The sequence below is a fragment of the Rhododendron vialii genome, chromosome 11a, assembly GCF_030253575.1.
Source record: "Rhododendron vialii isolate Sample 1 chromosome 11a, ASM3025357v1".
NCBI classification, from domain to species: Eukaryota; Viridiplantae; Streptophyta; class Magnoliopsida; order Ericales; family Ericaceae; genus Rhododendron; species Rhododendron vialii.
The window spans coordinates 35,390,868-35,418,785 of NC_080567.1; the positions used below are offsets into that span (position 1 = coordinate 35,390,868).

At 39.7% G+C, this 27,918-nt stretch overlaps 4 protein-coding genes and 1 pseudogene across 4 annotated transcripts; 3 read left to right on the forward strand and 2 right to left on the reverse strand.

Annotated features, from left to right (window-relative positions):
• Positions 1-3,189: 3,189 nt before the first annotated feature.
• On the forward strand, positions 3,190-4,929 carry LOC131308331 (uncharacterized). The gene is made up of 2 exons (XM_058335245.1): positions 3,190-3,454; positions 4,328-4,929. Exons 1-2 carry the CDS (start codon positions 3,237-3,239, stop codon positions 4,791-4,793), a joined length of 684 nt encoding a protein of 227 aa, XP_058191228.1. The 5' UTR covers positions 3,190-3,236; the 3' UTR covers positions 4,794-4,929.
• A 3,612-nt stretch (positions 4,930-8,541) lies between these two features.
• Positions 8,542-9,408, forward strand: LOC131308761 (uncharacterized). The gene has a single exon (XM_058335766.1). It carries the CDS (start codon positions 8,581-8,583, stop codon positions 9,136-9,138), a length of 558 nt encoding a protein of 185 aa, XP_058191749.1. The 5' UTR covers positions 8,542-8,580; the 3' UTR covers positions 9,139-9,408.
• Positions 9,409-11,037: 1,629 nt separating this feature from the next.
• LOC131308764 (uncharacterized) lies at positions 11,038-12,937 on the forward strand (annotated as a pseudogene).
• On the reverse strand, positions 12,452-17,633 carry LOC131308762 (methylthioribose kinase-like). Its single transcript, XM_058335767.1, has 6 exons — positions 17,256-17,633; positions 16,056-16,365; positions 15,186-15,360; positions 14,857-15,058; positions 13,534-13,748; positions 12,452-12,964 (listed from the first exon to the last, which is right to left on the reverse strand). Exons 1-6 carry the CDS (start codon positions 17,439-17,441, stop codon positions 12,796-12,798), a joined length of 1,257 nt encoding a protein of 418 aa, XP_058191750.1. The 5' UTR covers positions 17,442-17,633; the 3' UTR covers positions 12,452-12,795.
• Positions 17,634-20,548: 2,915 nt separating this feature from the next.
• LOC131308763 (methylthioribose kinase-like) lies at positions 20,549-27,708 on the reverse strand. The gene is made up of 6 exons (XM_058335768.1): positions 27,336-27,708; positions 26,097-26,406; positions 25,176-25,350; positions 23,964-24,165; positions 21,536-21,750; positions 20,549-20,964 (listed from the first exon to the last, which is right to left on the reverse strand). The coding sequence occupies exons 1-6, from the start codon at positions 27,519-27,521 to the stop codon at positions 20,796-20,798; spliced, it is 1,257 nt and encodes a 418-aa protein (XP_058191751.1). The 5' UTR covers positions 27,522-27,708; the 3' UTR covers positions 20,549-20,795.
• Between the last annotated feature and the right edge of the window lie 210 nt (positions 27,709-27,918).

Sequence of the window (27,918 nt, forward strand, 5' to 3'; positions counted from 1 at the left end):
CCTTGACTGTCTTCATCTCTTACACACTTCTCATAGGTATCCACTGTATCTTCTTAAGTTCTGATTCTGTCGCTAGCATAACCAAGCAAAATAAAAACTGATAATATAGCAGTAACAATTACGATAAATGGTACATTCAAATAGTTAAACATCTAGTCTCCAAGTCTGCTCAAGCCGAATCATTAATTAAAAAGAGTGAGTGTGATTATGGGTGCCACGGGTAACAATAATGTAACTATGGGGTGGGATGTAATGGGATGATCGGCCCCGGGTTCTAAATATATGATTAAATTCGTTGAATTTGTGAGCGTTTTTTTGAACAATTGGTAACTTTAGTAATTTTTTTGGTTTTGATTGGACTATTGTGAATGCTCTAAAGGGACCTCGGGTTGGTGCTGTGCAGTGAGGTGCACATTACCATGCTGCACATCTCCGAGTTATAGATCTGACGGCTCGGATCTCATGTTGACAACCAAAGATCGAGAGTCGTTTATTGTTGAGATGAGATCCGAGCCGTCGGATGCACGATCCGACGGCTAGGATGCGCAGCATTGTGCTACGCACACCACTGCACAGCAACATCCCCCAATTCGCTCTAAAGAGGGGAGTCAAAATGTCAAAGTCAAGGTTTTCTAGCACACAAATTTTGGGTCCCACTTTCTACACCTTTTTTTTCTTATAACATAAAAAATGTTTAAAAGTCAAATGTAAATACTCTCATGCCCTCATAACGGTTTTGTACGCCCTCTGATTGCGATGATCTCACACCCTTTTTTGGATTTTTAAGGACTTCATACTCTTAATGTTCTGCGGAGTCTCACATTGATCTTTGCCATGTGGCCAAGCAGTGCCATTGTGCATTACTGCAGGGGTATTCAAGAAAATCGTCCTACCTGCAAAATCAATCTGTTATGGACCCAACCAGTCTATTTGGTCTGATTTTGCAGTTCATTGGTTAAGTTATGGTTCCGAAAAAATAAGAATCGTAAATTTTGGTTCAGTTATCGGTTATCAATTTAAGGTCCATAGTTAGAATCGAACCGGTCCATTTAGTATTAATTAGTAATATCTATGCATATATAATTATTTATTTTGATTTGGTAGGTTATTGTTTTCTTGGTAAGTTGATATATTTATAAGACAAATCTCATTTGTTAGAAAAGTCTTTAATATACTATTGTAGTTGAATAGAACTGGAACCGAACCAAAATTGGATCGATCTTGCGGTTGGATTCTGGTCAGATTCTACACATATATTGGTTAAGTTTTTAGTTCTCAATATTTTAGAACCATTTGAAATGGTCAGGTTATTTGTTTTCTCAAAAAAACTCGAATCAATCTGGACCGTGTGCACTCGTACATGCATGTGTTTGCGACTGGGTTAGGCGACCTAAACAAGCTAAGAATATTTATTAATGCAAAAAACATGTTTGACGGGTATTAATTATCAAAAACACGTCATTGACCATCATTTTCCCGTCCAAAGCACGTGGCCCAATGTATCACAGTCCGAACGGCACACTTTGAGCCGGCCCAAAAGGCAGCAGCCCACGAAACAGTTGGACTTACCCAACCATTCGACCCTCCATAACTGCATCTTATCCTAAAGTTTGCCCCCCAAAAAAAATAATAATAATAATTTCGCGATACGATTCGAGTCTTTTCTTTTGGTTGATCAACGCTTCTGTCTTCTAGATGCTGGTTATCGTCAATAATAACTAGGGGTGGGTGTCGTGTTTGTGTTCGTGTCAGAATTTTTTTAACTCTAATTCGATCTATTTAGTTTTTCGTTTTATCGAGTTGTGTCATATTCGTATTCTGTGTCAAAAATAGCCAACCCTCACTTGCTAATTTCGTGTCGGGTTATCGTGTCATTTCATAAATTCTCATGTCGTGTCATATCGTGTTCATGTCATGGCATGTCATCTCAAGTTCGTGTCAGAAAACTCTCAACGCTAAACCGACCTATTTAGTTTTTCGTATTATCGTGTATTTTCATATTCATATTTTGCGTCAGAAATAACTGATCTTAGCCCGCTTACTTCGTGTCGTGTAGAAAATTCTCACCCCTAATAATTTGCCTAGTCCAAGTCAAGGTCTTCGCTATTGAAACCATACCCCTCCAGTCCTAAACCGGGAACGTGTCAAAGTAAACAAAGTGATATTCTTTTTTCATTTTTTTTTTTTTTTTGGGAAAGTAAGTGATTCAAGTGAACAATGTTTTTAGTTCCGTTTCCTTTTACCTCATGAAAAGCCCCAGGTTGCGTACCCATTACATGTTGAGGCACAATTCAATTGTTGAACTTTTTCCCCTTGAAGCTCATCCATCTATCAGATGATGAGTTCGACTTTTACCGTCCCCACCCCTTCAGGAGTGAATCCATTCAATGTAAATGTTGGAGTTTGGTTAAGTGATCTTAAAAAATGTTGACGAATAACTAAAAAGATCACTAAAAGTAAAAAATACTGGTTTTGTTTGGTTGAGAGTTTAGTTTAGTTTGGTAGTGGGTAGAGAAAGAAATAAAGTAATGATTGAAAATAGGGGTAATGATTGGAGAGAGATAGAGAGAGATGAGAAAGTAACAATTGAAAAAATAAGGTAATGATTGGAGAAAGAATTAAGGTAATGATTGAAAATAAAACTAAAACTAAAACTAAAACTGAAATGTTAACCGAACAAAGTCACTGTCGTTTTTAAATTAAACAAATCGATTTAGGCCAAACTTTTTTTTTTTTTTTGAAGATAATTCTACACGATAAAATAAGAGGATTATTAAAATACATGAAGAGTTCCCAGGAAAATGTTCATGAATGGTTCCGATTCACACATTCAGTTGAGAATCGGAACATTCCTTTACTTTTCAGGGACATTTTCGATAAGATTTAACATTGGTTAGCTAATATGTTTCGACGGAGATAAGCAGAAAGAGGAAAATTCAACGTGAAAATTAGTACTACCGTACACTAGCGTTACTGTGACCAGTTCTTTATCTATTTACGAATTTTTCTTGAACGACCACTTAATTTGGTCAGAATTTACGCCCCGTTTGGTAGTGGAGAAAAAACCAGAAGAAAACAAATTTCCTTCCCCTAACCTTTGGACCGCTCAGGTGAAGAGGAAATTGGTGCGAAATTCAGATAGAAAATCGTACATGCTTCTCAAAGTACTATTTAAAGAGCGCAAACGAAGCCTACGACACCAACCCAAAAACAAAGCAACATTTTACAACAGTATCATGGCTAATATGATGTACTTCCTTTCTTTTCTGGCAATTCTATCAACCCTCCAAGCAATCCATGCGGTCGAATACAGCGTTGCCAACAACGTACCAACCACACCCGGAGGAATTCGGTTTACGAACGAAATTGGACTCGAATACAGCAAGCAAACCTTAATATCCGCCACTGAATTCACCTGGCGCCTTTTCCAGCAGAACTCCGAGGCAGATAGAAGGTAAGAGTATTTTTGGATTGCAGGATTTTGTTGTAATTCACTTTTTTATTTTTCGTACTTGAAATTTTTTTGGTGTTATATTATCCGAATTAGGGATGGCAATCTCAACCGACCCGTTCGAACCCGCCCCATTCTCCGCCCCGAAAATCCCCGAACTTTGGGGATTCGTTTGGGGATTGGGTAGGGTACGGCGAATTTTTAAAAAAAAATTCGGGGATCGAGTAGGAGATGGGGATAGGTCTGTCCCCGCCCCGAACCCTACCCGTTCCCCGATCATTACCCGCCCTGCTCCGTCCCTGAATCCCCGAAATATATATATTTATATATAAAAATAAATAAATGGAGGTGCTATTATGTGCCGCAAATACAGGTGCATGCCAATGTGTGTTGCAGAATTCTGCTGAAGCTTTTCAGTGATAAATATGGTCATTCCTGATACCTTACTTTATTTTATTTTGTTGGCTTTTCTAATTTTGTTTGTGAAGTTATGTTGGTTCCTAACTTGGCCAACCGACAACCGTTACTAATACTGTTTCCTCAGCATTTTTCCCTGGAAAAAAAATACAAAACAATCCAAGTCCTTTCGACTTTCACATGCTAGTATATGCTGTTAGGTGCTGAAATTGTGAAATACAGATGCCCGAATTTCGAATCCCCGTTCCCCGTTTGGGTCGGGGATAGAGAAAAAAAACAAATCCTCATTGGGGATCGGGTCGGGAATCGGGATGGGATAAGGGGTAATACCCCCGTCCCCGACCCGTCCCGTTGCCATCCCGAATCCGAATCAGTTTTGCACTTGTTACTTTAATCAACGCCTACGAGGTTAGGAATATCACTTTCTCTTTCGCTAACGACCTCTACTTTGTTCCTTAGAACCACCCCAAAGTTAAGCTTATTTATCGAGACACTCGGAGCGGGCCAAGTGGCCTTTTCCAGCAACGATGAGATCCGTGTAAACGCCGACTACATCCAAGGCTTCTCAGGCGATGTCAGGAAAGAGATCACCGGAATTTTATACCACGAGGTGGTGCACTCATGGCAGTGGGACGGAAAGGGGCAAGCCCCAAGGGGTTTGATCGACGGCATCGCGGATTTCGTGAGGTTGAAGGCCGGGTACAAGCCCGATTACTGGAGGCAGCCCGGGTCGGGTAACAAGTGGGATGACAGTTACGATATTACGGCATGGTTTTTGGATTACTGTAATGGATTGAGAAATGGGTTTGTGGCAGAACTTAACAAGAAGATGAGGACTGGGTATAGTGATAACTTCTTTTTTGAGTTGCTGGGGAAGACTGTTGATCAGCTCTGGAGTGAGTACAAGGCCAAGTATAACACCTAGATAACCTAGGTATATTGTACTCTTATATAATCATATATATGAATAAATCAATGGAAGTTATGCTGTAAAAGTGATTTTGTATGTTTCGAATGGCAAATAAAATTTATATGGAAGGCAAAAAAGTATTATAAATCCATATTATTGCCGTTGATTTGCATTAGCTAGAGAAGTTATATGAAATTCTACCAGAAAATGTAGCTTTTGATCGAGATAGGCTACAAACAACGAGATTTGGAGCTTTTGAGTTAGGCTCAGTTTAAACTTAGTAAAAGTACTCGAGCTCCGTTCGAGCTTATTTTTAAGCTTACCAAACTCTATCGATAAGCTAAACAGAGGACTAGATTGGATCATTTTCCCTGGCCACGCCAGTGTACAAGTACTGGTGTCAGGTGAACCCACTAAGCTGCAGAATCCGTAATTTTACGGTGTCTAACTTTTCTTTTCTTTGTTTTGGAAAACATCTAGTGCGATGACACCACTAGAAAAATCTCTTGAATCCATTGATCACATGTTTACATCTAAATCATACGGCTGGCATATGACCAGCTCACAGAAAAGCAGCTAGGAAAAGTAGAGAAGCACACCCACCCCACACTGTTTCGGTGTTTCCCTGCTATTATTTTGAACACATATTAAGGAACCCTGCTACAGGTACAACAATGGCTGTACAGCAGTCGAGTACAGATGGATTTTGCGTCCGTTTTGGGTCCCGCAAAGATGATCGGAGCCGTTCATTTTGTTCAAAACATTTCGATTAGGGTCCTTATGAAAAATCATCTCAATCCGATATCGGAAAAGGTATTTATGAATCATCTAACTTTGCTTCAAAATTTAGGCTAAATTCTGAAGTAAAGAATTTTGAAGCAAAATTGGATGATGCATAAACACCCTTTCCGATATCAGATTGAGATGATTTTTTACAGAGACCCTAAATGAAATGTTTTAAACAATCTGAGCGGCTCCGATCATCTTTCTGGGACCTGAAACGGGCTCAAACGAAATCTGTACCTGGCTGCTGTACAACTTTTGCTGTACTACTATCTGCATGTTAAGTATGTTAAACTACTTCTTCTCCTCCTTTTTAACCAAGGAACAATCTTGTAGCCGAGCCACTAATGGATCTGACTATGCAATTCAAACCTCGAGAGAGATTAACACAGCAACCCACCGCCATGACCTCCCAATTAAACTACCTTACTATCAATGATTTGAGAAACATAAATTAATTTTTCATTTTAAGAGATTTGTCAGAAGGTTATCGATGCTATAAATTATGACACCACAGATCATAATTTCTCAAGCCGCCACTGATCCTCTTCAGTGGTAAGATCGAAGAGATGAGCAAACGTAGAATTTTGCAGCCTTGCAAATTAATACTTCCTCCGTTTCAAATTGAAAGTTCCTTTTGAGGATTTCAACTATTTGAAGAGACATGCAATGATTATACCTATAATGCCCATTATTTTCACCATTACCTATATATTCTATCTATTACGTAATTTTTGCACAAACATCAATCTTCAACGAATTAAGGTAAATGATAGTACATTCAAAAAGTTAAACATCCAATGTCCAAGTCTGCTCAAGCCGAATCATTAATTAAAAAACATGAGTGAGATTACGGGTACCATCGTACCACGAGTAACAATAGTGTAACTATGGGGTGGGATGTAATGGGATGAACAACCCCGGATCCTACACGTGGTTAGATCGGTTGAATTGGTGAAAAATAGTTGTTAGGCATTTTGGTAAAAAAACAACTGTAAGTTCTTAGATAAATTCGTTCATTGTGATTCAGAATTCTAAGCTACAAACACTAAACAAAAAAATTAGATGTGTTAATCAAGTATTTACTGGCATCCGGTTCATATGAATTTTTACAAAAATTGTTCACAAAGTATCATCTACAAAATAAACGACTCTATTTACCTGGGATGGATCTCACCCACCCCAAGAGGGGGCATGCTATGTGCATCATGCCGTGCACTTCCAGAACGTTAATCTTGACAATTAACGGTCCGGATTGCATGGTACAGTGTCATAACCTCCACCATCCAATCATTCAACAATGTCGAGATGAACGGCCCGAATGTGCACAGCACACAATCCCCGCCCCGTGGGTTCACAATTGAAATCCATGGACTTCAGCCGACAAAAGTCGGTTAGAGTAATCCTGGGCCTTGACTTTACCCCAATTCATTAAATAAAGCAGCAAAATTGACCCAAGAGTCCAAGTCAACGTCTTCCCCGTGGAACTTTCCAACGCGTATGAGTCAAAGTATACTTTCCGTTGCACCACCGTTCCAGGTTTTGTAATTCACTTATGATTTTGTGTTGGTGACCGGAGTATCATGTTTTTGGTACCATACGATGTGTTATTGTAGTATTGGTAGAATATATCTCAATTATCGTGTAGCGGAGCACATTCTACCAATACAACAGTGACACCTCACATAGTACCTAAAATATGATAATTAGTTATGATAATCGTAGCATTACATATAATTAATCACTTTGAATATGACACAGTCCAAAGGGGCGTCACATCTTCCAACTTGTCTTGACAAAAGTTTTGTCAACCCACTGTGTGTGAAGCAGCTCCGCCATTATGCCATGTTTTAAGTAACGGGTAAAACTAAAACTCATTCCTCTTGTTTTTTTTTTTGGGTCAAGCGGAAAATTCAATAAAACTTAAAGAGAGTACCACATAAGAGTACAACTAGAGTTTTAAAAACTAGAGCACAAGAACTCACAACCTAGTCAAGCACTTGCCTGATATTCAGGCTATCTCTAATTACAAATTCCCTTATCGCGATGAGCATGTCCATAACAAACACGAGCTCTTCTGTGCGTTCCGCACCCATCCTGGCAAGGTGGTCGGCGCATTGATTGGCCGAACGATAGATATGCCCAATCGTAGTGTTAGTCTGAAACTCATTCCTCTTGTTTGACTGGCCTCCAAAGGGAAACAAGCAATGCTCCGGATGTGTATCTATCTGTGCGCGATTTTGTGCACCATCTGTACATGGTTGCTACACTTAGAATCATTTATATCCAACCCGTCTAGTACGGATAAGCATGCTCCGATTGTGCATACATCAACATGCATTGTCCACTTTAATCCGATCCATTCATTATTTTAAGATATTTATGCGAGTGGTTTCGACAAAAATCAGATTAATCGAACAACTGCAAGTGTTTGATCCTATGTATCATTTTTTTCATTCAGAAAACTGGATCCTAAATTGGATCAAGCACATACAACAATCGTATTGAGCTTAATTTTTTCTATGAAGTCACCAGCTTAAATATTTTAAAATTATTTAACGGTTTGAATCTTTCGTGCAAGACCTGGAAGTGGGCCCCGCGCGCCGATTCTGTACACCGTCAGTGCATGTGAGGTCGGTACCCTTAGAATTATTCACATCCATCCACCAGCTGCACCTTAAAGGTAACGGCAAATAGAGGTACAGATTCTAGAACTACGTATTATATTAAACTCCTTTACCTACTTTGGTTTCCACCAATTATTTCCTCGCGATAAAATTTCCACTTTTTTTTTTTGCTGGGTGGAGTGGCGCAGCCATAATCCCAAGTGGGTTGATAAATTTTCCACTTAAAACAACTAGCAATGGCCCAATTTTCACTTGTTTACTCCTTGTTATTTTATCTCCTTGTCGCCTTCTCTGACTTCCCTTCCTCCTCATAGGTTATCTATCCATCTTCTCCTGGTTGCCTTCTCTGACTTCCCCTTCTTCATAGCTTATCCATCTACTATATAAAGGACATGTTCCAAGTAACAACCACTTATTCGAAAACACCGCAATACAAAGTCATGGCTAGAACAATGTTCTCCCTGTCTTTTCTAGTGATTCTAACACTCCTAACAGGAAACCAAGCAGTCGAATACACCGTGACCAACAACGCCGCAACCACCCCTGGAGGAATGAAGTTCGCGAACCAAATCGGGATCGAGTACAGCAAACAAACGATGTCCTCCGCCACGGAGTTCATATGGAAGACATTCCGGCAGGCCTCGAATGCCGACAGGAAGAATGTAGATAAAGTGAGCTTGTCCATCGACTCCATGGACGGTGTAGCATACGCCGCCAACAACGGGATCCACTTCAGCGCGAACTACATACAACAGCACAAAGACAACGTCAAGACAGAGTTCCCCGGAGTTATGTACCACGAGATGACGCACGTGTGGCAGGGGAACGGGAACGGGCAGACCCCGGGAGGATTGATCGAAGGCATTGCAGATTTCGTAAGGTTGAAGGCGGGCTATGCACCAAGTCACTGGGTGAAACCCGGGCAGGGTGACCGATGGGACCATGGTTAGGATGTCACGGCCCATTTTCTGGATTATCGTGAGGGTCTCAGAAGTGGGTTTGTGGCGGAGCTGAACAAGAAGATGAGGACTGGGTACAGTGGAAACTACTTTGTTGAGTTGTTGGGAAAAACGGTTGATCAGCTCTGGAGTGACTACAAGGCCAAGTACCAGACCAATTAGACATGTCTAATTCATAATGGATGCTGGTTTTCCATTCTCTGCGATAAATGATTAGCTATTCTTAAATAAGAGAAACCATCATCCAATTACCCTCCGAAATTATAGTACTCCTACAATTACGTAAGCAGAAGTATGTTGACTACTACGTAAAGGTGTTGGAACTTTGGCGTGTATTTGTAAAACATTGTGTTTTTCTCTAATTCCACATTGCCTAGTCACAAAATTTCTATCTACTTTAAATGACTTTACACACAAGCGGGCTTGTAAACGAGGACCCAAGGAGAGGTCTCGCGCGCTCAGGAAAATGGGCGGCAATTTGAAAAATTGATTCGAAAACCAGTTAACCGGGTGCGCGTCACGAATTATTCGCACGCAAGGGGGTGCAAATTCGAGATTTGAGCCTCACGCCTTGTTTTGCTACGTTTTTTTTTTTGGTTTCTTACTGATTAAGAACGTGTAAAAAACGTGTGCTAAATTTTTTGCTGATTAAAAGGTTTTTGTTTCCAAAATCAAGCCCAGCCCGCACCTATAAATTCAGCGTTTCAGAACTGGTTTCAATACAGAAAAAAATAACCCTCTCCTTCACCCCTAAAATGTTTTCTTAGTATGAGCAATAGGTCGATTGTGTGTTTTGTTTTCGGTTTTCTTCTGTGCAGAGAAAGGCCGAGCAGAGGTAGTAAATTCTAGGCTGATTTATACTGGCGACGGCATGGCATTGACGAACTACTTGCAGAATCTAGACAGAGCCGTGAAACGTCTTAAAGAAAGCGACCTAGTCCGCGACTCAACCCAGACGTCGCTCTACAATTTGGTAATAGCAGAATTTCGAGGTAATCCGTTCTTGTTTTACAGCAATTAATCCAACAAAAGGTGATAAAAAATCGTTTTCGAAATTTTCATGGAGAGCATCAGAGCACCCGTTTATCTCTTTCGCGATTTCTGCCAGCATCAGAGTTTATAGCTTGGTTTTGAAAAGAAAAAGAAGAAGAGATCAGACAAGCTACGTACGGGACCCGTATGATCTCCAATTTGGAACATAACTAATCTTTAACCAATTCAGGATCAAAAATTTGACGACCACAATGTGCAATATAGCCGGGCCAAGTCGAAATTAATCAAAGTATGTTTAAGCCTGTGTCAGTACGATAGACGAATACCATTCAAGCTAATCCCAAGACATTAGGCACATACGGATACGGCCCCTGCTAACGAAGGGGAAAAGTTCTCAGATTATTACAAATATCAGTTACGTACAGCTTATCATGTTGTTAGTAGCATGCCATAAATAAAAACTCTCATGATACCTTGTGGGGGAGAAATGGGTTTGTGGCCGAACTCTAATGAAGAAGACGAGTGGATTTAGTGACTTCGTTTCTGAGGTGTTCTGGGGAGGAGGAGGACTGTTGATGGAGTACAAGGCTGTGTATGACTTTTAACAGGTTAGTACTTTGAAAATCAAGGATTACAAATAGAATCTCCTAACCTTAAGTTTCTTCTCCCACGATCAGAAATCCCCAAATGATACCCATTCTTCTTCTCCTTCTCGGCAAAAGAATGGAAGCCTACGGTGGATTCACAGTATATATATATATATATATATATATATATATATATATATATATATATATATATATATATATATATATATATATATATATATATATCTCTCTCTCTCTCTCTCTACAATTGGAGGAGACTTTGAGGGCAGATTACCACATTGACCTTTTTTCTGACTAACTTGTTAATCTAATTTTTTCTTACGTTTAGCAAATAGAAAAAGTGAATCGCACATAATTCTAATTTTTGATACATGACCACTTTGAATATGTAACTCAATCCAACACTGTCAACCAAAGGGGTATGATATCTTCCAGATGTACTTCTGGGCACCTGAGTAAGCAAAGCAGGAAATATACCCGTGCCGTGGTGGGCATGGCCTTGTGATATTCTCGTGACAAGAGTTTGTTTATCACTAGCATTATGTCCTTCCTTTCTTTTCCATTGATTCTAACATCCCTAACCGGCACCCAAGCAGTCCAATACACCGTCACCAACAATGCAGCAACCACTCCCGGAGGAGCGAAGTTCACGAATCAAATTGGGATTGCATACAGCAAACAAACGATGTCCTCCGCCACGGATTTCATATGGAAGACATTCCAGCAGACCTCGAACACCGACAGAAAGAACATACCTAAAGTGAGCTTGTCCATTGACTCCATAGACGGGGTAGCGTACACTGCCAACAACATGATCCACGTTAGTGCGAACTACATTCAAAAGTACACCGTCAACATCAAGACAGAGTTCACCGGAGTTATGATCCACGATTTGACACGTGTGGCAGGGGAACGGAAACGGGCAAACACCCAGAGGATTGATTGAAGGGATTGCTGATTTCATAAGGTTGAAGGCGGGCTATGCACAGGGTCACTGGGTGAAACCCGGGAAGGGTGACCAATGGGACCAGGGTTACGATGTCACGGCCCATTTTCTGGATTATTGTGAGGGTCTCAGAAGTGGGTTTGTGCCGGAACTGAACAAGAAGATGAGGACTGGGTACAGTGGGAACTACTTTGTTGAGTTGCTGGGGAAAACGGTTGATCAGCTCTGGAGTGACTACAAGGCCAAGTACAGTGGGAACTACATTGTTGAGTTGCTCGGGAAAACGGTTGGACAACTCTGGAGTGACAAGGCAAAGTACAATACCAATTAGACTGTCTAATTCAAAATGTACGCTGGTTTTCTGTCATCTGTAATAAATGATTAGTCTAAATAAGAGAAACCATCGTCCAGATTACTCTCACGAATTCTATTACTACTTCTCTGCACAAAAGCAAAAAGTACGTTGACGCAAGTATGGAAGGTGAGAAAATCGTCTCGAAATTAATAGAGAGCATCAGAAAACGAGCTTCTCACTTTCCCCAGCATCAGAGTTTATAGCTTAGTTTTGGAAAGGTAAAAAAACAAACCAATCAAAAAATCATATTCAGGTCATTAAAACCAGCTACGGTGAGGAATATGCAACTTTATGGGTTTCAGATTAGTGGACTTGGATACAAAAGGAGCAGTGCATCTACAGTAGAGGGGGTCAAGACAGGTAGCTACGGTCAACAATAAAAAGCCAGAAATCACAAGGATATTTGCAAATAAGAATGAATATAAGCATTCAGAGCCTTATTATCTCTAATTTGGAACACAACTACTAATTTTTTTCCAAATCTGGATCAAATTTGAGGACCACAATGAGCAATATAGCCAGCCCAAGTCAATACAATACAAATTCCATTCAAGCTAATCCGAAGACATTTGACACATGCAGCCCCTGCTAAGCGCTAAAGAAGGGGAAAACTGCTCTCTGATTATAAATTATAAGCCATCGCTTATCATGTTACTAGAGGCATGCCGTACATAAAAACTCACACACTTTATGTGGGAAATGACGAAATTGGTAGCAAATTACAAACGTTACCCGGAACTGTACCATTAATGGACTTTCAGAATAGCAGAAACGACTTCAGTGATGCCCTGAAATTTTCGCCTTTCCTTCAGAAGCATCTTGGCAAAGTCGAGAGCTCGCCTCTCACAGTCAGCTCTTACTCCAGCATCAGCGATTGATTCGAAATCCTCAACATGAGCTACCCCGACAATTCTCCTGTGAACAAAAGAAAAACGAGAGTTACGAAAGCAGCATTATTGCAATGTTGATCAACTAATCTACAACAGCCCGTCATTTAGTGACTCCTTTATCAAGGCAAAATGGTTTATTATCGACTATAGTGTTTTAGGTAGATTAGATACTAAAACCCAGGGCAAGAAAAGAAGGATTGCCCAAAAAGAAAGAAAAGAGAGAAGGTGCTAGGAAGTGAAAGATAAAATTTCAATGTCAGAAAACAATTTCAAATATTCTATGCACTTCGAAAATTGTCATTGAGTATATCTACAACAACATCAACTGAAGAATATGAATTATCAAACAGAGGTTAAGGAAACAATATTTATGTAAGGCATGATCACATGAAAAATATCACTGCATCTTTAGATTATAATTTCCTCCTTCTTGGCATTCCAAGGATTGAGGTTTGTAGAAAATGCTTCACAACCGAGCCATGCAAAACAGATGCTATATACCTTTAAGCAACGATGGAAAATGCAGCAAAGAAAGAATTGGCAGGTTTTATTAAGGACAAGGAGTGTATGCTCCAAAGGGAATCACTATCTCACCTTATCATTTTGGCAGTACCAAAACCAAGAGTGTCGTGGAACAAATCACTCATGAATTTCTGTTTCACAAGCTGCTGAAGCTGAGGGTTGTTATAAATTGCCGGAAGATAAGCCTCACCAGATCCATCCTTGTGTTTATCCCACAAAGCTGTAAATTTTTTGTGGAAGAGATTCCAAGTCTCCTCAATTGTCCTCAACAGCCAATCTTTGTATGCCTGCATAACAACATGCTCTTCAATCATAAACAACGAGAATGGAGTAGAAATCATTACCAATGGAACGAGGCATTAACATCAATGATAAATTCAATGTAAAACACCTGCACAATCATGGAAAAATGCTCACTGACATAGTTTCTCAACAGTAAGAAATAAATCATAAAGGACAGAAACCATAAGGAGACTACAAATTAAAATTTTCGAGGACACCTCAAAATAAGTGACTAAAGACTTCTTGGCAAGAAATTACCAAACTAAAGTATCCCCTAAGAAAGACTGATCAACTAAACAAACAGCAAAATGAGATAAGCTTCAACATTGACTGCCTACATATTTTAGGACATGTGGACATACTTCATGTTCATGCATCAGTCAAACAAGTTTCTAACTCGTTTTTCATCATATGGGAGCAAGTTTCTGACTTAGGAACTCAACTAAGTAGACAAATAACTGTTTATGTTTAGTAGGTGCAGTTCTATGTCACATTGACATATTACTAATGGTTTGTCCCCTCCACTTAACCACGGTAACTGAAACACTGAAGCAAAAGGTTTCAGACCAGCACAGGATACTGATCACTGATTTGGCATTTGGGAAAGTCGTGCGAGCCACAAGAACCCAACTTCAAAACACAAAACATGCTTAAAGCATGTTGTGCACTTTGTCAATTTCTCCAACAGAACTGGATTTCACAAACTAAAAACACAAAGAAAAGGCATGAATGAACAAAATGATCAAACCTTGAGAAATTTAAATCAGAAGCTAAATACTACCCATTAATCGGAAATTTGTATTGCAATCCCCTAAGAAAAATAGTCGTACAGGGGCTTAGGTGTTTACGAGCAACAAGGCCAAACAGGTAGGACTAAGTCCAGTGGAGTTAAGTTGAAGACATGAATTTCCAATGTGTTTAATTGGAGATCAATTGGTGCCATGATATCACTGGTAAAAAAAATTCGAATCAAGTACAACTAAAATCCTGAAATCAGAACAATTGTTCAACTAAATATGCAGGACTCCATAAGAAACAGGGAACACGTCCTTAAGAGATAGAACACCTGAAAACGAGTAAATAAAGAAGAGAAAAGGAATAGGAAGAACATACTTTTCGGTCGTTCTTTGGATCTGCGTGGCCATCTTGTGCAAAGAATGCCAAGATTAAATTTCCTAAAAAGGCTCCAATATCATACCCCATAGGACCGTAGAAAGCAAATTCTGGATCTATAACCTGGGTTGAGTCACTAGTAACCATGACAGAACCAGTATGGAGATCACCATGTATAAGCGCTTGGGCTCTCTCACAAAACCTGCACAAGTTAATGAAGAAAACCTTACAGGTTTGACAAAAGAAAAGGGGGTAACACATAGAGATAAAGTGAATTACGAGCGGCTAAAAATTTATCGAAGCAAATGTTACTAAGATGGCTGCAGTACATGGATTTCAATTCAGCAACTTCAAGCTTCAGAGTGTTATCCTCGCGAACTGCCTCCGCATCACGATCAAGATAAGGAGAAGTCCAGTGGTTATACTGAGACACTTTGTAAGGGTCAGAAAAGACAACCTGCTCAGTCAGCCGGCATAACTCCACATTCCCACAAAATTCAGCAACTGCAGAAAGCATGTTAAACACATTAGTATCATGAATTAAAACTCATCAACACTGTTAGATCCTTTTGCTTTTCAAGATCTCAAGTCAGGAAGCAATGAGAGATATTTATGTCATGAAAGCCAAGAAGTTCATCATGACCACCCATGTCAAACATGGTAGATACATACGTCGTGAAAGCCTAGTAAGAGGTAAGACATTTCTATCACCGAAATTCTGCATCACTCCTTAGGTGGAACTAACACGACATTGTTTAGTTGTGCAAAAAACAACCAAAAAATAAGCTCGCCCACATGTTTCATCACCAAAAGTCGAGTGTAACACAAACTATTAATATTTGTCACCTTTTCAAGGCACCAAGTCGCAAGTGGTTCTATAGTTTTCACATTTCAGAAACATATTATGGCATACACAGAGAAAATACAAATGACTTCTTATCCGCAAATTATATTTTTTCCCTTGAAACAAAATACAGAAATAGGAGAGAACTCCCATCGGAAAGGAGAACAAAACTCAAAACTACAATGACTTTATCCAACAATAAACTTTGCCTATGCAGTAGAAACAAGTGTCGGTTGAGTCCCACTACTTCTTCATTCTCGCTTCTTCATGTCTAGCAAAGATCATGCTTTGCATTCAATCTTACTCATTTAGGCTCTGCTAACTAGTAGAAAGAGATAAGAATCACCATAGTTACCTGCTTGTTTGTGCTCCGTGGTAGTACGGTAAATAAGGGATGTGAAGAAAAGAGTCCTTGCCATATATTCCGATATGTGTTCTGCAAGCAACGGGTACTCAATTCCAGCAATCAACCCTTTCCTCAGGATTATATGTGGAGGTTCCAGGTAACGCATGCCAATCAAAGACATGGCACGGTCAAAATGATAAACTTCTGGAACATGATCAGGGCACAACCGACCATGCTCTTTTAGCGCCACCGACTCAAAGTAAGCACGTTCCTTTGTCATCGGCCATGATTCCCCAATGCAACGTATGTACGGAAGAGCCTGCACTTAGTCAACCAGATTTCAGATACGAGGCTTTTTTTTACAAGAATGCTTTAGACACCATAGAACAAGTGAGTATTTTCAGAGACAAATGTAACAAAATCCAGAATACAAATTTACTCAATACACATAAACACGTGGATATACCGAAGTAAATAAGTACAAAGTCAACACTTCAAGCGTGACTACGAAATCAGCACAGCTACTGATATCGAAACATACACTGCATAATCTACTCCATACTCACAGTGGAGTACATCGTGCCGAACACGTTTTTGGTATCCCCAATATTTCTCATATGCAATAGCTTCTTTTGTTTTATATTACTAGAACACTCCAACCACAATGGACACACCCGTGGTGAGTATGCAGCAGATTATGCAGCATATATTTTCTGGCATCCTAACATTTCTCGTATCCAATTGCTTTCTTTCGTTTATGTAACCATTGTCAGTGATACCCTTTCAGCGATCAGTCCTTGTTCGACTACTTTGCTTTCAAACAAGCCCAACCTTGTCTCAGGCCTCTCAGAAATACTGTGAAATCTCATGTGTGCCGCTCCCAACGAGCCATTATATCTCAGGGAGGCCCCAAAGTATTTCGCTTCAGACAAATTATTGAGCGGGGTTTTCCATCACAATCGCATAATTGCAGTACACCTATACTCAATTTGCTGCACAGTTTACACAGATACATACACTCGTCTATAAGTATGCTACCTATGTATGCATATGGCACGATGACACCCAATTCATGAAAATTGAAGAAGCAGGTGTATCTATTTAACTAAAGTTCATAACCCAAGTTAAATAGTATCTATTCAATTCCGTTTTCCTTAACATAACATGAAATTGATCATCTAACTAAAGTTCATAGCACAAGTTTAATACCTGTTTGATGACGCAGGAACCGGAGGGGCTGGTAACGATGTAGACGAAGTTGAGATTGCCATCGCCGACTTCTTTGATTTGAAGCTCATCGATTTGGTTGCCGAGCCTGGAGGAGAGAGAAGGAGTGGCCTTTATGTACTCCGCCAGAGACTTGTCGTCCAGCGGCCGGAAGCCGTCGGATGCCATTACCTGCTATGATGTGTGGGGCCGACGGCGGTGGCGGGGTTTGAGAAGAGGGACGCGGCGTGAACCGCGACTGCTGAGAGTGGGAGGCGATAGAAAGAGAGGAACCGGATTCTATGGGAAAAAAAACAAGTGGAGGATTGTGATGGGTCGTCGTTGAGAAAAGTAAAGCGCTAAATAGGAAAACAGAAAAACAGAATAAAAAGGATACATTGAACCTGGCCAAGGGAAATTTTTTCAGTGCCGGCGGGTACCACGCGGTGTCCGCATGTGCATCCGAAGTGTTTATTGCGTTTTTAAATGCTCAGATTTGGAAAGAGAAAGTATTGGGATGAGAGTAGAGAGAGGATTTCAACTGGGCCATCCAAAAATTTATTGGATGACCCGAATGTACTGAACAAGTACCATGTGGAGTATACTCACCCTGCATCAAAAAATTTCTCCTTTCGAAGGGGGAAGTTTGGATAATTTTGGTGGAGTTTTTTCTTTTTGTTCTTTTGGATGATAAAAATTGGATTGAGTAGAGGGTTTTTCTTTTGTTTTTAACTTTTTTTTACCAGCTGTTATACAAAATCTCATTTTCACAAAGAACTGGTGTTTGTCCGTGTCTACGGCACTATTTACCTTTTGATGGCATTTTTGTAATATATTTGTAAGAGTGTGGATGTTTTCTTAAGAGAGTTGGAAAGCACATATCAGCCTTTAAATTAAATGAATCTCAGTTCTTCTTTCAACTTGTATTTGTATGGTACTTTTTAAAATTATGAATTTGACAGAATATTACTACTAGAAAAGAGTAGTAATTTATTTGAACCCAAATAGAAATAGGATCTCTCTAGTTCTTTCTCTTTATATCCATTTAAAAAAATTGATCCAATCAATAATGTCCTTATCTTCAATCTAACCCCAAACCTAAATCTGATTCAAATTCCTCCTCCATTTTTTCCTTTTATGTCATCTCCTTCACAAAACTTGTTTAAATTATTCAACGTGTAGACATAAAGTTGAGGTTTGGAGAAGCATGATTGATAGGGACCGAGGCATTTTGCAATGCTGTCTGCATTGCAGAGCTGTAGAACAGCGATCCAGCTATTTATTTTGGCGATGAACAACTCGAATTAATAGGAATTTGGATTAAATTCGAACTGTCGACGGATGGTCGAATTTGCTACCCTGCAACCTCCGCAGTGCATACTTCAGTGCAGGATTCCCATTCCAATTGACAGTGGTACGGAGGTGCACCAATGTTGACTTTCACTCCACAGGACGTGACAAGAAGTAATTGTACTTTTCTTCTTTAAAAAAAAAAATCACGAATTCTATTACTACTTCTCTACACAAAAGCAAAAACAAGGTGAGAAAATCATTTTCAAATTATAGAAAATTAGTCTTAAGATCATTATATAAATTTCGTAAGCCCACAAGTTCACCTATTAATTTTATAAAGTCTCAAGTCCACTTTAGGATATCCTAAAGAAGAGTAGGGTACCATGGAGTTTAGACACTTTCATAAGATTTTACGGTGCATTTTTTTATTATAAGATAGGATACCCTAGGGTAGGGTAGATTACCCTAGCATAGGGTACTCTAGCATAGAATACCCTAGGGTTTAGGCACTTTTAGGGATGGCAATTTCGGCCGATCTGACCCAACCTGATTCATTCCTCGCCCCAAATGGATAGGGGATTCGGGGATTATTTGGAGATCAGGTAGGGTATGGGGATAATTTTTTAAAAAAAAGTAGGGAACGGGTAGAGGTGGATATGAGTTAGTCCCTGTCGTATGCCCGCCCCGAATCCTCGTTATATATGTACATAATAATTAAGAAGTTAGGGTTTCATTTATTTACGCCACTGCCACTAGCCTACTATATATATACATAAGTTAGGGTTCCTAGAGACTTACGTCTTCATCCAGTTCCAGTCTACTCCTTTCTACTCTGGTAAATTCTCTTTCTCTCTCTCTCTCTCTCTCTCTCTCTCTCTCTCTCGATCTTGACTCACAGTCTCTCACACTATCTTTCTCACTGTCTGTCACACACACACTGACGCACACAAGTTCCAGAGTCTACTGATGCTCTTGTTTCTGCTATATAGGCACTTCAAGTTTCAAGTTTGGTAATTGCATGTGCTAGGAATCAACTGTTTGCGCTCCGTTTTCCAGAGTCTACTGTTTGTGCTCTGTTTTAATTTAAATTTAATTTGGTTTGTAATGGCACTATGGCAGCAGATATGTGATTGTTTTCAATTCGATTTGGTTTGTAATGGTACTATGGCAGTAACTGTGGCTGTTTTCCTTGGCATTTGGTTTGTAATGGCAGCCTAGATAAGCTAGATTATTATTATTTTTTTTTAATTTAGTTTCATGGTTTGTATTTTGTAATGGCACGTGACTTTTTTTTTTGGAATCTTTGGATTCTTGATTCCCCGCGGGGATCCTCATTTCCCGTTTGGGGCGGGGATGGAGGGTAAAAAAAAATCCCCGGTGGGGATCGGGGCCGGGATAGGGAGGAATTTGGGTTCGGGGACGGAGATAATGGTATCTACCCTTACCCTCCCCATTGCCATCCCTAGGCACTTTTATAGTATTTTAGAATGCACTTTCCTATTATATGGTTTTAGTAGTTTAGGTACTTTCATAGGATTTAGGATTTTAGGTACTTTCATAGGGTATCCTAAGGTTTAAGTTGTGTGGACTTGTGGCTTTACAAAATTATTAAGTGGACTTGTGGGCTTATAAAATGTCTACAGTGGACCTATCACTAAATCTCCCTTGAAATTAACAGAGAGCATCAGAAAACGAGCTTCTCACTTTCCCCAGCATATAGCTTCATTTTGAAATGGGCAAAAAAACCAATCAAAAAATCATATTCAGGTCATTAAAACCAGCTACGGTGAGGAGTATGCAACTTCATGGGTTTCAGATCAGTGGACAAGAGGAGCATGTGCATCTACAGTAGAAGGGGTCAAGGGAGACAGGTAGTTAAGCTCAACAAGAAATCATAAGGATATTTGCAAATAAGAATGATTATCTCTAATTTGGAACACAACTAATTCTTGTCCAAATCTGGATCAAATTTGAGGACCACAATGAGCAATATAGCCAGCCCAAGTCAAAATCTATCAAATATATTTAAGCCCGTGTTACAATACAAATTCCATTCAAGCTAATCCGAAGACATTTGACACATGCAGCCCCGGCTAAGGCCTAAGAAGGGGAAAACTGCTCTCTGATTATAAATTATAAGTTACAGCTTATCATGTTACTAGAGGCATGCCGTACATAAAAACTCATACACCTTATGTGGGAAATGACGAAATCCGTTGCAAATTACAAAAGTTACCCGGAACTGTAACATCAATGGACTTTCTGAATAGCAGAAACGACTTCAGTGATGCACTGAAATTTTCGCCTTTCCTTCAGAAGCATCTTGGCAAAGTCAAGAGCTCGCCTCTCACAGTCTGCTCTAACTCCAGCATCAGCAATTGATTCGAAATCCTCAACATGAACTACCCCGACAAATCTCCTGTGAACAGAAGAAAAACAAGAGTTACGAAAGCAGCATTATTGCAATGTTGATCAACTAATCTACAACAGCCCGTCATTTAGTGACTCCTTTATCAAGGCAAAATGGTTTATTATCGACTATAGTGTTTTAGGCAGATTAGATACTTAAAACCTGGGCAAGAAAAGAAGTAAGGATTGCCCAAAAAGAAAGAAAAGAGAGGAGGTGCAAGGAAGTGAAAGATAAATTTCAATGTCAGAAAACATTTTCAAATATTCTACGCACTACGAAATTTGTCATTGAGTATATCTACAACAACATCAACTGAAGAATATGAATTATCAAACAGAGGTTAAGGAAAAAATATTTATGTAAGGCATGATCACATGAAAAATATCACTGAATCTTTAGATTATAATTTCCTACTTCTTGGCATTTCAAGGATCGAGGTTTGTAGAAAATGCTTCACAATCAAGGAATGCAAAAGGATGCTATGTACCTTTAAGCAACGATGGAAAATGCAGCAAAGAAAGAATTGGCAGGTTTTATCAAGGACAAGGAATGTATGCGCCAAAGGGAATCACTATCTCACCTTATCATTTTGGCAGCACCAAAACCAAGAGTGTCGTGGAACAAATCACTCATGAATTTCTGTTTCACAAGCTGCTGAAGCTGAGGGTTGTTATAAATTGCTGGAAGATAAGCCTCACCAGACCCATCCTTGTGTTTATCCCACAAAGCTGTAAACTTTTTGTGGAAGAGATTCCAAGTCTCCTCAATTGTCCTCAAGAGCCAATCTTTGTATGCCTGCATAACAACATGCTCTTCAATCAAAAACAACAAGAATGGAGTAGAAATCAATACCAATGGAATGAGGCATTAACATCAATGATAATTTCAAGAGTTATTTTTCTTCTTATCCCCTAAACTATGCACATTTTCTCTACTTAGTCCATAAACTATCAATTTGATGATTTCATCCCCTCAACTATCGTACCGTTACCTATTTAGTCCAATAGATAACGGAAATTAGAAATTTGAACGGAAAATGTCACGTAAGACCCTATTTGGGACCCTGTAAAGTAGATACTTGATTATGAGAGCCTTAGAGATAAAAATTAATTACGACCCTTTAGGATAAAATGATCAGAAAAATAAGACATTCGCATCGGTTCAAACAGATTGAAAATTAAAGCACTTAATTTTTTTACAAGGTTCATATATTAGAATCTTACGTGGCATTTTATAGAGACTAACACATACATATTTTTTTTAAAAAGACTGATCTTTATATAGAATTTAAACTGCTTATATATTAAAAATATGGTTAAAAATTAAGCGCTCTAATTTTCAATCCGAATGAACCGGTGTGAAGATCTTATTCTTCCGATCATTTTATGCTAAAAGGTTATAAATAATTTTTCTTTCTAGAGCTCTCATAATCAAGTATCTGCTCTAAAAGGTCCCAAATAAAAAATAGATATTTAATTATGATAGACCTAAAGATAAAAATTAATCATGACTCTTTAGAATAATATGATTAGAAAAATAAGATCTTCGCACCGTTCCAAACGGATTGAAAATTTGAGCACTTAATTTTTTTAGAAGGTTTATATACTTAAAAATATGGTTACAAAATTAAATGTTCCAATTTTCAATCTGTTGAAACCAGTGCGAAGGTCTTACTTTTCTGATCATTTTATCTTAAAGGATCATAATTAATTTTTATCTCTAAGGCTCTCATAATTAAGTATCTGCTCTACAGGGTCCCAAACAGCCTTACATGGCATTTTTTATCCAAATTCCTAGCTTCCGTTATCTATTGGACTAAGTAGATAACGGTATGATAGTTGAAGGGATGAAATCGTCAAATTAATAGTTTAGGGACTAAGTAAAGAAAAGGTGCATAGTTTGGAGGATAAAAATAAATAAATAAATAACCCTCTAATTTCAATGTCAAACACCTGCACAATCATGGAAAAATGCTCACTGACATAGTTTCCTGACAATATAAGAAATAAAACATAAAGGACATAAACCATATGGAGACTGCAAATTAAAATTTTTGAGGACACAGAAAAATAAGTGACTAAAGACTTCTTGGCAAGGAATTACCAAACTAAAGTATCCCCTAAGACAGACTAATCAACTAAACAAACAGCAAAATGATATAAGCTTCAACATTGACTACCTACCTATTCAGGACATGGGGACGTACTTCATGTTCATGCGGTCTAGCAAGTTTCTTACTCAGTTTTCTTCATATGCGAGCAAGTTTCTGACTTAGGCACTCAACTAAGTAGACAAGTAACTGTTTCTGTTTCTGTTTAGTAGGTGCATTTCTGTATCACATTGACATATTAGTAATGGTTTGTCCCCCCCACTTAACCACGGTAACTGAAACACTGAAGAAAAAGGTTTTCAGACCAGGACGGGATACTGATCACTGATTTGGCATTTGGGAAAGTCATGCCAGCCACAAGAACCCAGCTTCAAAACACAAAACGCGCTTAAAGCATGTCGTGCACTTTGTCAATTTCTCCAACAGAACTGGATTTCTCAAACTATAGAAAAGGCATGAACGAACAAACCGATCAGATACCATGAACTCAAACCTTGAGAAATTTAAATCAGAAGCTAAAGACTATCCATTAATAGGAAATTTGTATTGCAATCCCCTGAGAAAAATAGTCGTACAAGAGCTAGGTCTTTGCGAGCAACAAGGCCTTAAAAGTGACGCAATGCGAAAACAGCACTCATGAAGCCAACACAAACAGGTAGGAGTAAGTCCAGTGGAGTTAAGTTGAAGACATGAATTTCCAATGTGGTTGATTGGAGATCAGTTGATGTCATGATATTACTGGTAAAAAAAAAAATCGAATCAAGTAAAACTAAAATCCTGAAATCAGAACAATTATTCAACTAAATATGCAGGACTCCATAAGAAACAGGGAACATGTCCTTAAGAGATAGAACACCTGAAAACAAGCAAATAAAGAAAAGAAATAGGCAGAACATACTTTTCGGTCGTTCTTTGGATCTGCGTGGCCGTCTTGTGCAAAGAATGCCAAGATTAAATTTCCAACAAAGGCTCCAATATCATACCCCATAGGACCGTAGAAAGCAAATTCTGGATCTATAACCTGGGTTGAGTCACTAGTAACCATGACAGAACTAGTATGGAGATCACCATGTATAAGCGCTTGGGCTCTCTCACAAAACCTGCACGAGTTAATGAAGGAAACTGTAGGAGCAGTAAAAAACTCTTGAACTCGTCTCCTCAGCGTTCAAAATAGAGCCCAAAATATTCATGAGAATAAAATGTACTGGAGAGGTAAAGAATGGTTAGTGTTTAGAATGAAGGGATGGAGGAGACCTAAAACGTGCGACCGTGCCCGAGTTATCAGGGCTACCTACGTATCCCGGTGTACAGGGAATCAGGTCAAACGTAGTTCCATTTTTTCTCGGGAAGATGGTCTCTCTTTTTCTCTGAAAATCTATGTTCTCTCTAGAGGAGATGGCTCTCTCTCTATAGAAATCCGTGTTCTCTCTAGAGGAGATGGCTCTCTCTCTCTCTAGAAATCTGTGTGTGTGTCTCTATTTCTGAAGGAGAGGTCCTCTCTCTATCTGAATACCAGCACTGGTATTTATAGGCTAGGAACAAAACCTCCGCTGGACCCATATTGCCGCAGACCTTGCCCTTCCATGGTCCTGCCGTGACCTTGTCCGCGGGACCCTGGAGGGCCTATCTACCCTTACTCGCGATTGCTCTTGCGGGCCTCAATAACCCCGTGAGCTTGTTCAGCTACGCGGGGCCTATCTTGCCGCGAACCCCACCCTTCCGCGGGACTACTGCGGCCCTGTCCGCGGGACCCTGGCGGGCCTGACTGCCCTCGCGATGGCTCTCGCAAACCTCTTTTACCCTCACGAGTTTGTTCGGCTGCGCGGTGTCCCTCTTGTGCCATGTCTACGCGCGGGCTCCATCTCATGCCTCATGGCACCAAATCTCTCTGTGAGGCAGCTACTTACCACATGTCAATCTCACGATCTGTCCACGCATCATCACGTGAGTGGTAGGTCAAACTTCTTCTGAGGTCGACGGTCATAATCTTGACCGCACCTACAAAAACCTTACAGGTTTGATAAAAAAAAAAGGGTAACACATGAAGATAAAGTGAATTACTAACTGCTAAAACTTATCAAAGTAAATGTAACTAAGGTGGCTGCAGTACATGGCTTTCAATTCAGCAACTTCAAGCTTCAGAGTGTTATCCTCGCGAAGTGCCTCCGCATCACGATCAAGATAAGGAGAAGTCCAGTGATTATACTGAGACACTTTGTAAGGGTCAGAAAAGACAACCTGCTCAGTCAGCCGGCATAACTCCACATTCCCACAAAATTCAGCCACTGCAGAAAGCATGCAGTTAAACACATTAGTATCGTGAATTAAAACTCATCAACACTGTTAAATCCTTTTGCTTTTCAAACAGGACTAATAGTATTTGCGAGATCTCAAGTCAGGAAGCAATGAGAGATATTTAGAGATTTGGTTGCCTGCAAGCTTGTTTGTGTCTAATCGGCTTGTGCCTTTTGGAACCAAGAAGTTCATTATGACGTACCACCCATGTCACACATCGTAGATACATATGTCATGAAAGCCTAGTAAGACATTTCTATCACCGAAATTCCGCATCACTCCTTAGGTGGAACTAACACGACATTGTTTAGTTGTGAAAAAGACAACCAAAAAATAAGCTCGCCCACATGTTTCATCACCAAAAGTCGAGTGCAACACAAACTACTGATATTTTAGTTACCAAAAAAAAACTACTGATATTTGTCACCTTTTCAAGGCATCAAGTCGCAAGTGGTTCTATTGTTTTCACATTTCAGAAACATATTATGGCAAACAAAGAGAATATACAAATGAGTTCTTAACCCCAAATTATATTTTTTCCCTTGAAACAAAATACAGAAATAGGAGAGAACTCCCATCGGAAAGGAGAACGAAACTCAAAACCACGACGACTTTATCCAACAATGAACTTTGCCTATGCAGTAGAAACAAGTTTCAGTCGACTCCCACTGCTTCATTCTCGCTTATTCGTATCTAGCAAAGATCATGCTTCGCATTCTACCTTACTCATAGTTACCTGCTTGTTTGTGCTCCGTGGTAGTACGGTAAATAAGGGATGTGAAGAAAAGTGTCCTTGCCATATATTCCGAAATGTGTTCTGCAAGCAACGGGTACTCAATTCCAGCAATCAACCCTTTCCTCAGGATTATATGTGGAGGTTCCAGGTAACGCATGCCAATCAAAGACATGGCACGGTCAAAATGATAAACTTCTGGAACATGATCAGGGCACAACCGACCATGCTCTTTTAGCGCCACCGACTCAAAGTAAGCACGTTCCTTTGTCATCGGCCATGATTCCCCAATGCAACGTATGTATGGAAGAGCCTGCACTCAGTCAACCAGATTTCAGATACAAGGCTCTCTTTTTTTAACAAGAATGCTAAGACACCATTGAAGAAGTGAGTATTTTCAGAGACAAATGTAACAAAATCCAGCAAACAAATTTACTCAATACATAAAAACACGTTGCATGCGGAGATATACCAAAGTAAATAAGTACAAAGTCAACACCTCAAGCGTGACTGCAAAATCAGCACAGCTACTGATATCGAAACACACGCTGCATAATCTACTCCATACTCTCAGTGGAGTACATCATGCCGTACGCGTTTTAGGTATCCCCAATATTTCTCATATGCAATGGCTTCTTTTGTTTTATACGGAGTATTACTAGAACACTCCACAGTCTCCACCCACAATGGACACACCCGTGGTGAGCATGCAACAGATTATGCAGCATACATTTTCTGGTACCCTAACATTTCTCGTATCCAATTGCTTTCTTTCGTTTACTTAACCATTGTCAGTGATACCCTTTCAGCTATCAGTCCTTGATTCGTCTACTTTGCTTTCAAACAGCATCAAAGAAGCCCAAGCTTGTCTCAGTCCTCTCAGAAATACTGCAAAATCTCATGTGTACTGCTGCCAACGAGCCATTATATCTCAGGGAGGCCCCAAATTATTTCGCTTTAGACAAATTATTGGGGTTTTTTTCCATCATAATCACATAATTGCAGCACACCTCTACTCAAATGGCTGCACAGTTTACACAGATACATACACTCGTCTATGCGTGTCCATATGCTACCTATGTATGCAAATAGCACGATGACATCCAATTCATGAAAATAGAAGAAGCAGGTTATCGATTTAACGAAAGTTCATAACCCAAGTTTAATATCTATTCAACTTCGTTTTCCTTAACATAACATGAAATTGATCATCTAACGAAAGTTCATAACAAAGTTTAATACCTGTTTGATGACGCAGGAACCGGAGGGGCTGGTAACGATGTAGACGAAGTTGAGATTGCCATCGCCGACTTCTTTGATTTGAAGCTCATCGATTTGGTTGCCGAGCTTGGAGGAGAGAGAAGGAGTGGCCTTTATGTACTCCGCCAGAGACTTGTCATCCAGCGGCCGGAAGCCGTTGGATGCCATTACCTGCTATGATGTGTGGGGCCGACGGCGGTGGCGGGGTTTGAGTAGAGGGAGGCGGCGTGAACCGCGACTGCTGAGAGTGGGAGGCGATAGAAAGAGAGGAACCGGATACTATGGAAAAAAAAACAAGTGGAGGATTGTGATTCTGTGCTGGATATAGTCGTTGGAAAAAGTCGTTGAGAAAAGTAAAGCGCGAAATAGGAAAGCAGACAACAGAATAAAAAGGATACATTGAACCTGCCCATTTTTTGGAAAAAATTTCAGTGTTGAGTGGCTATCACGTGATACCCGCTTGGCGCATTCGAGCAATTTATTGCATTTTTGGACGGCTCAAATTTAGAGAAAGAAAAATGAGAGAGAAATGATTTGGGTGAAAAGAAAGAGAATGTTTCAATCC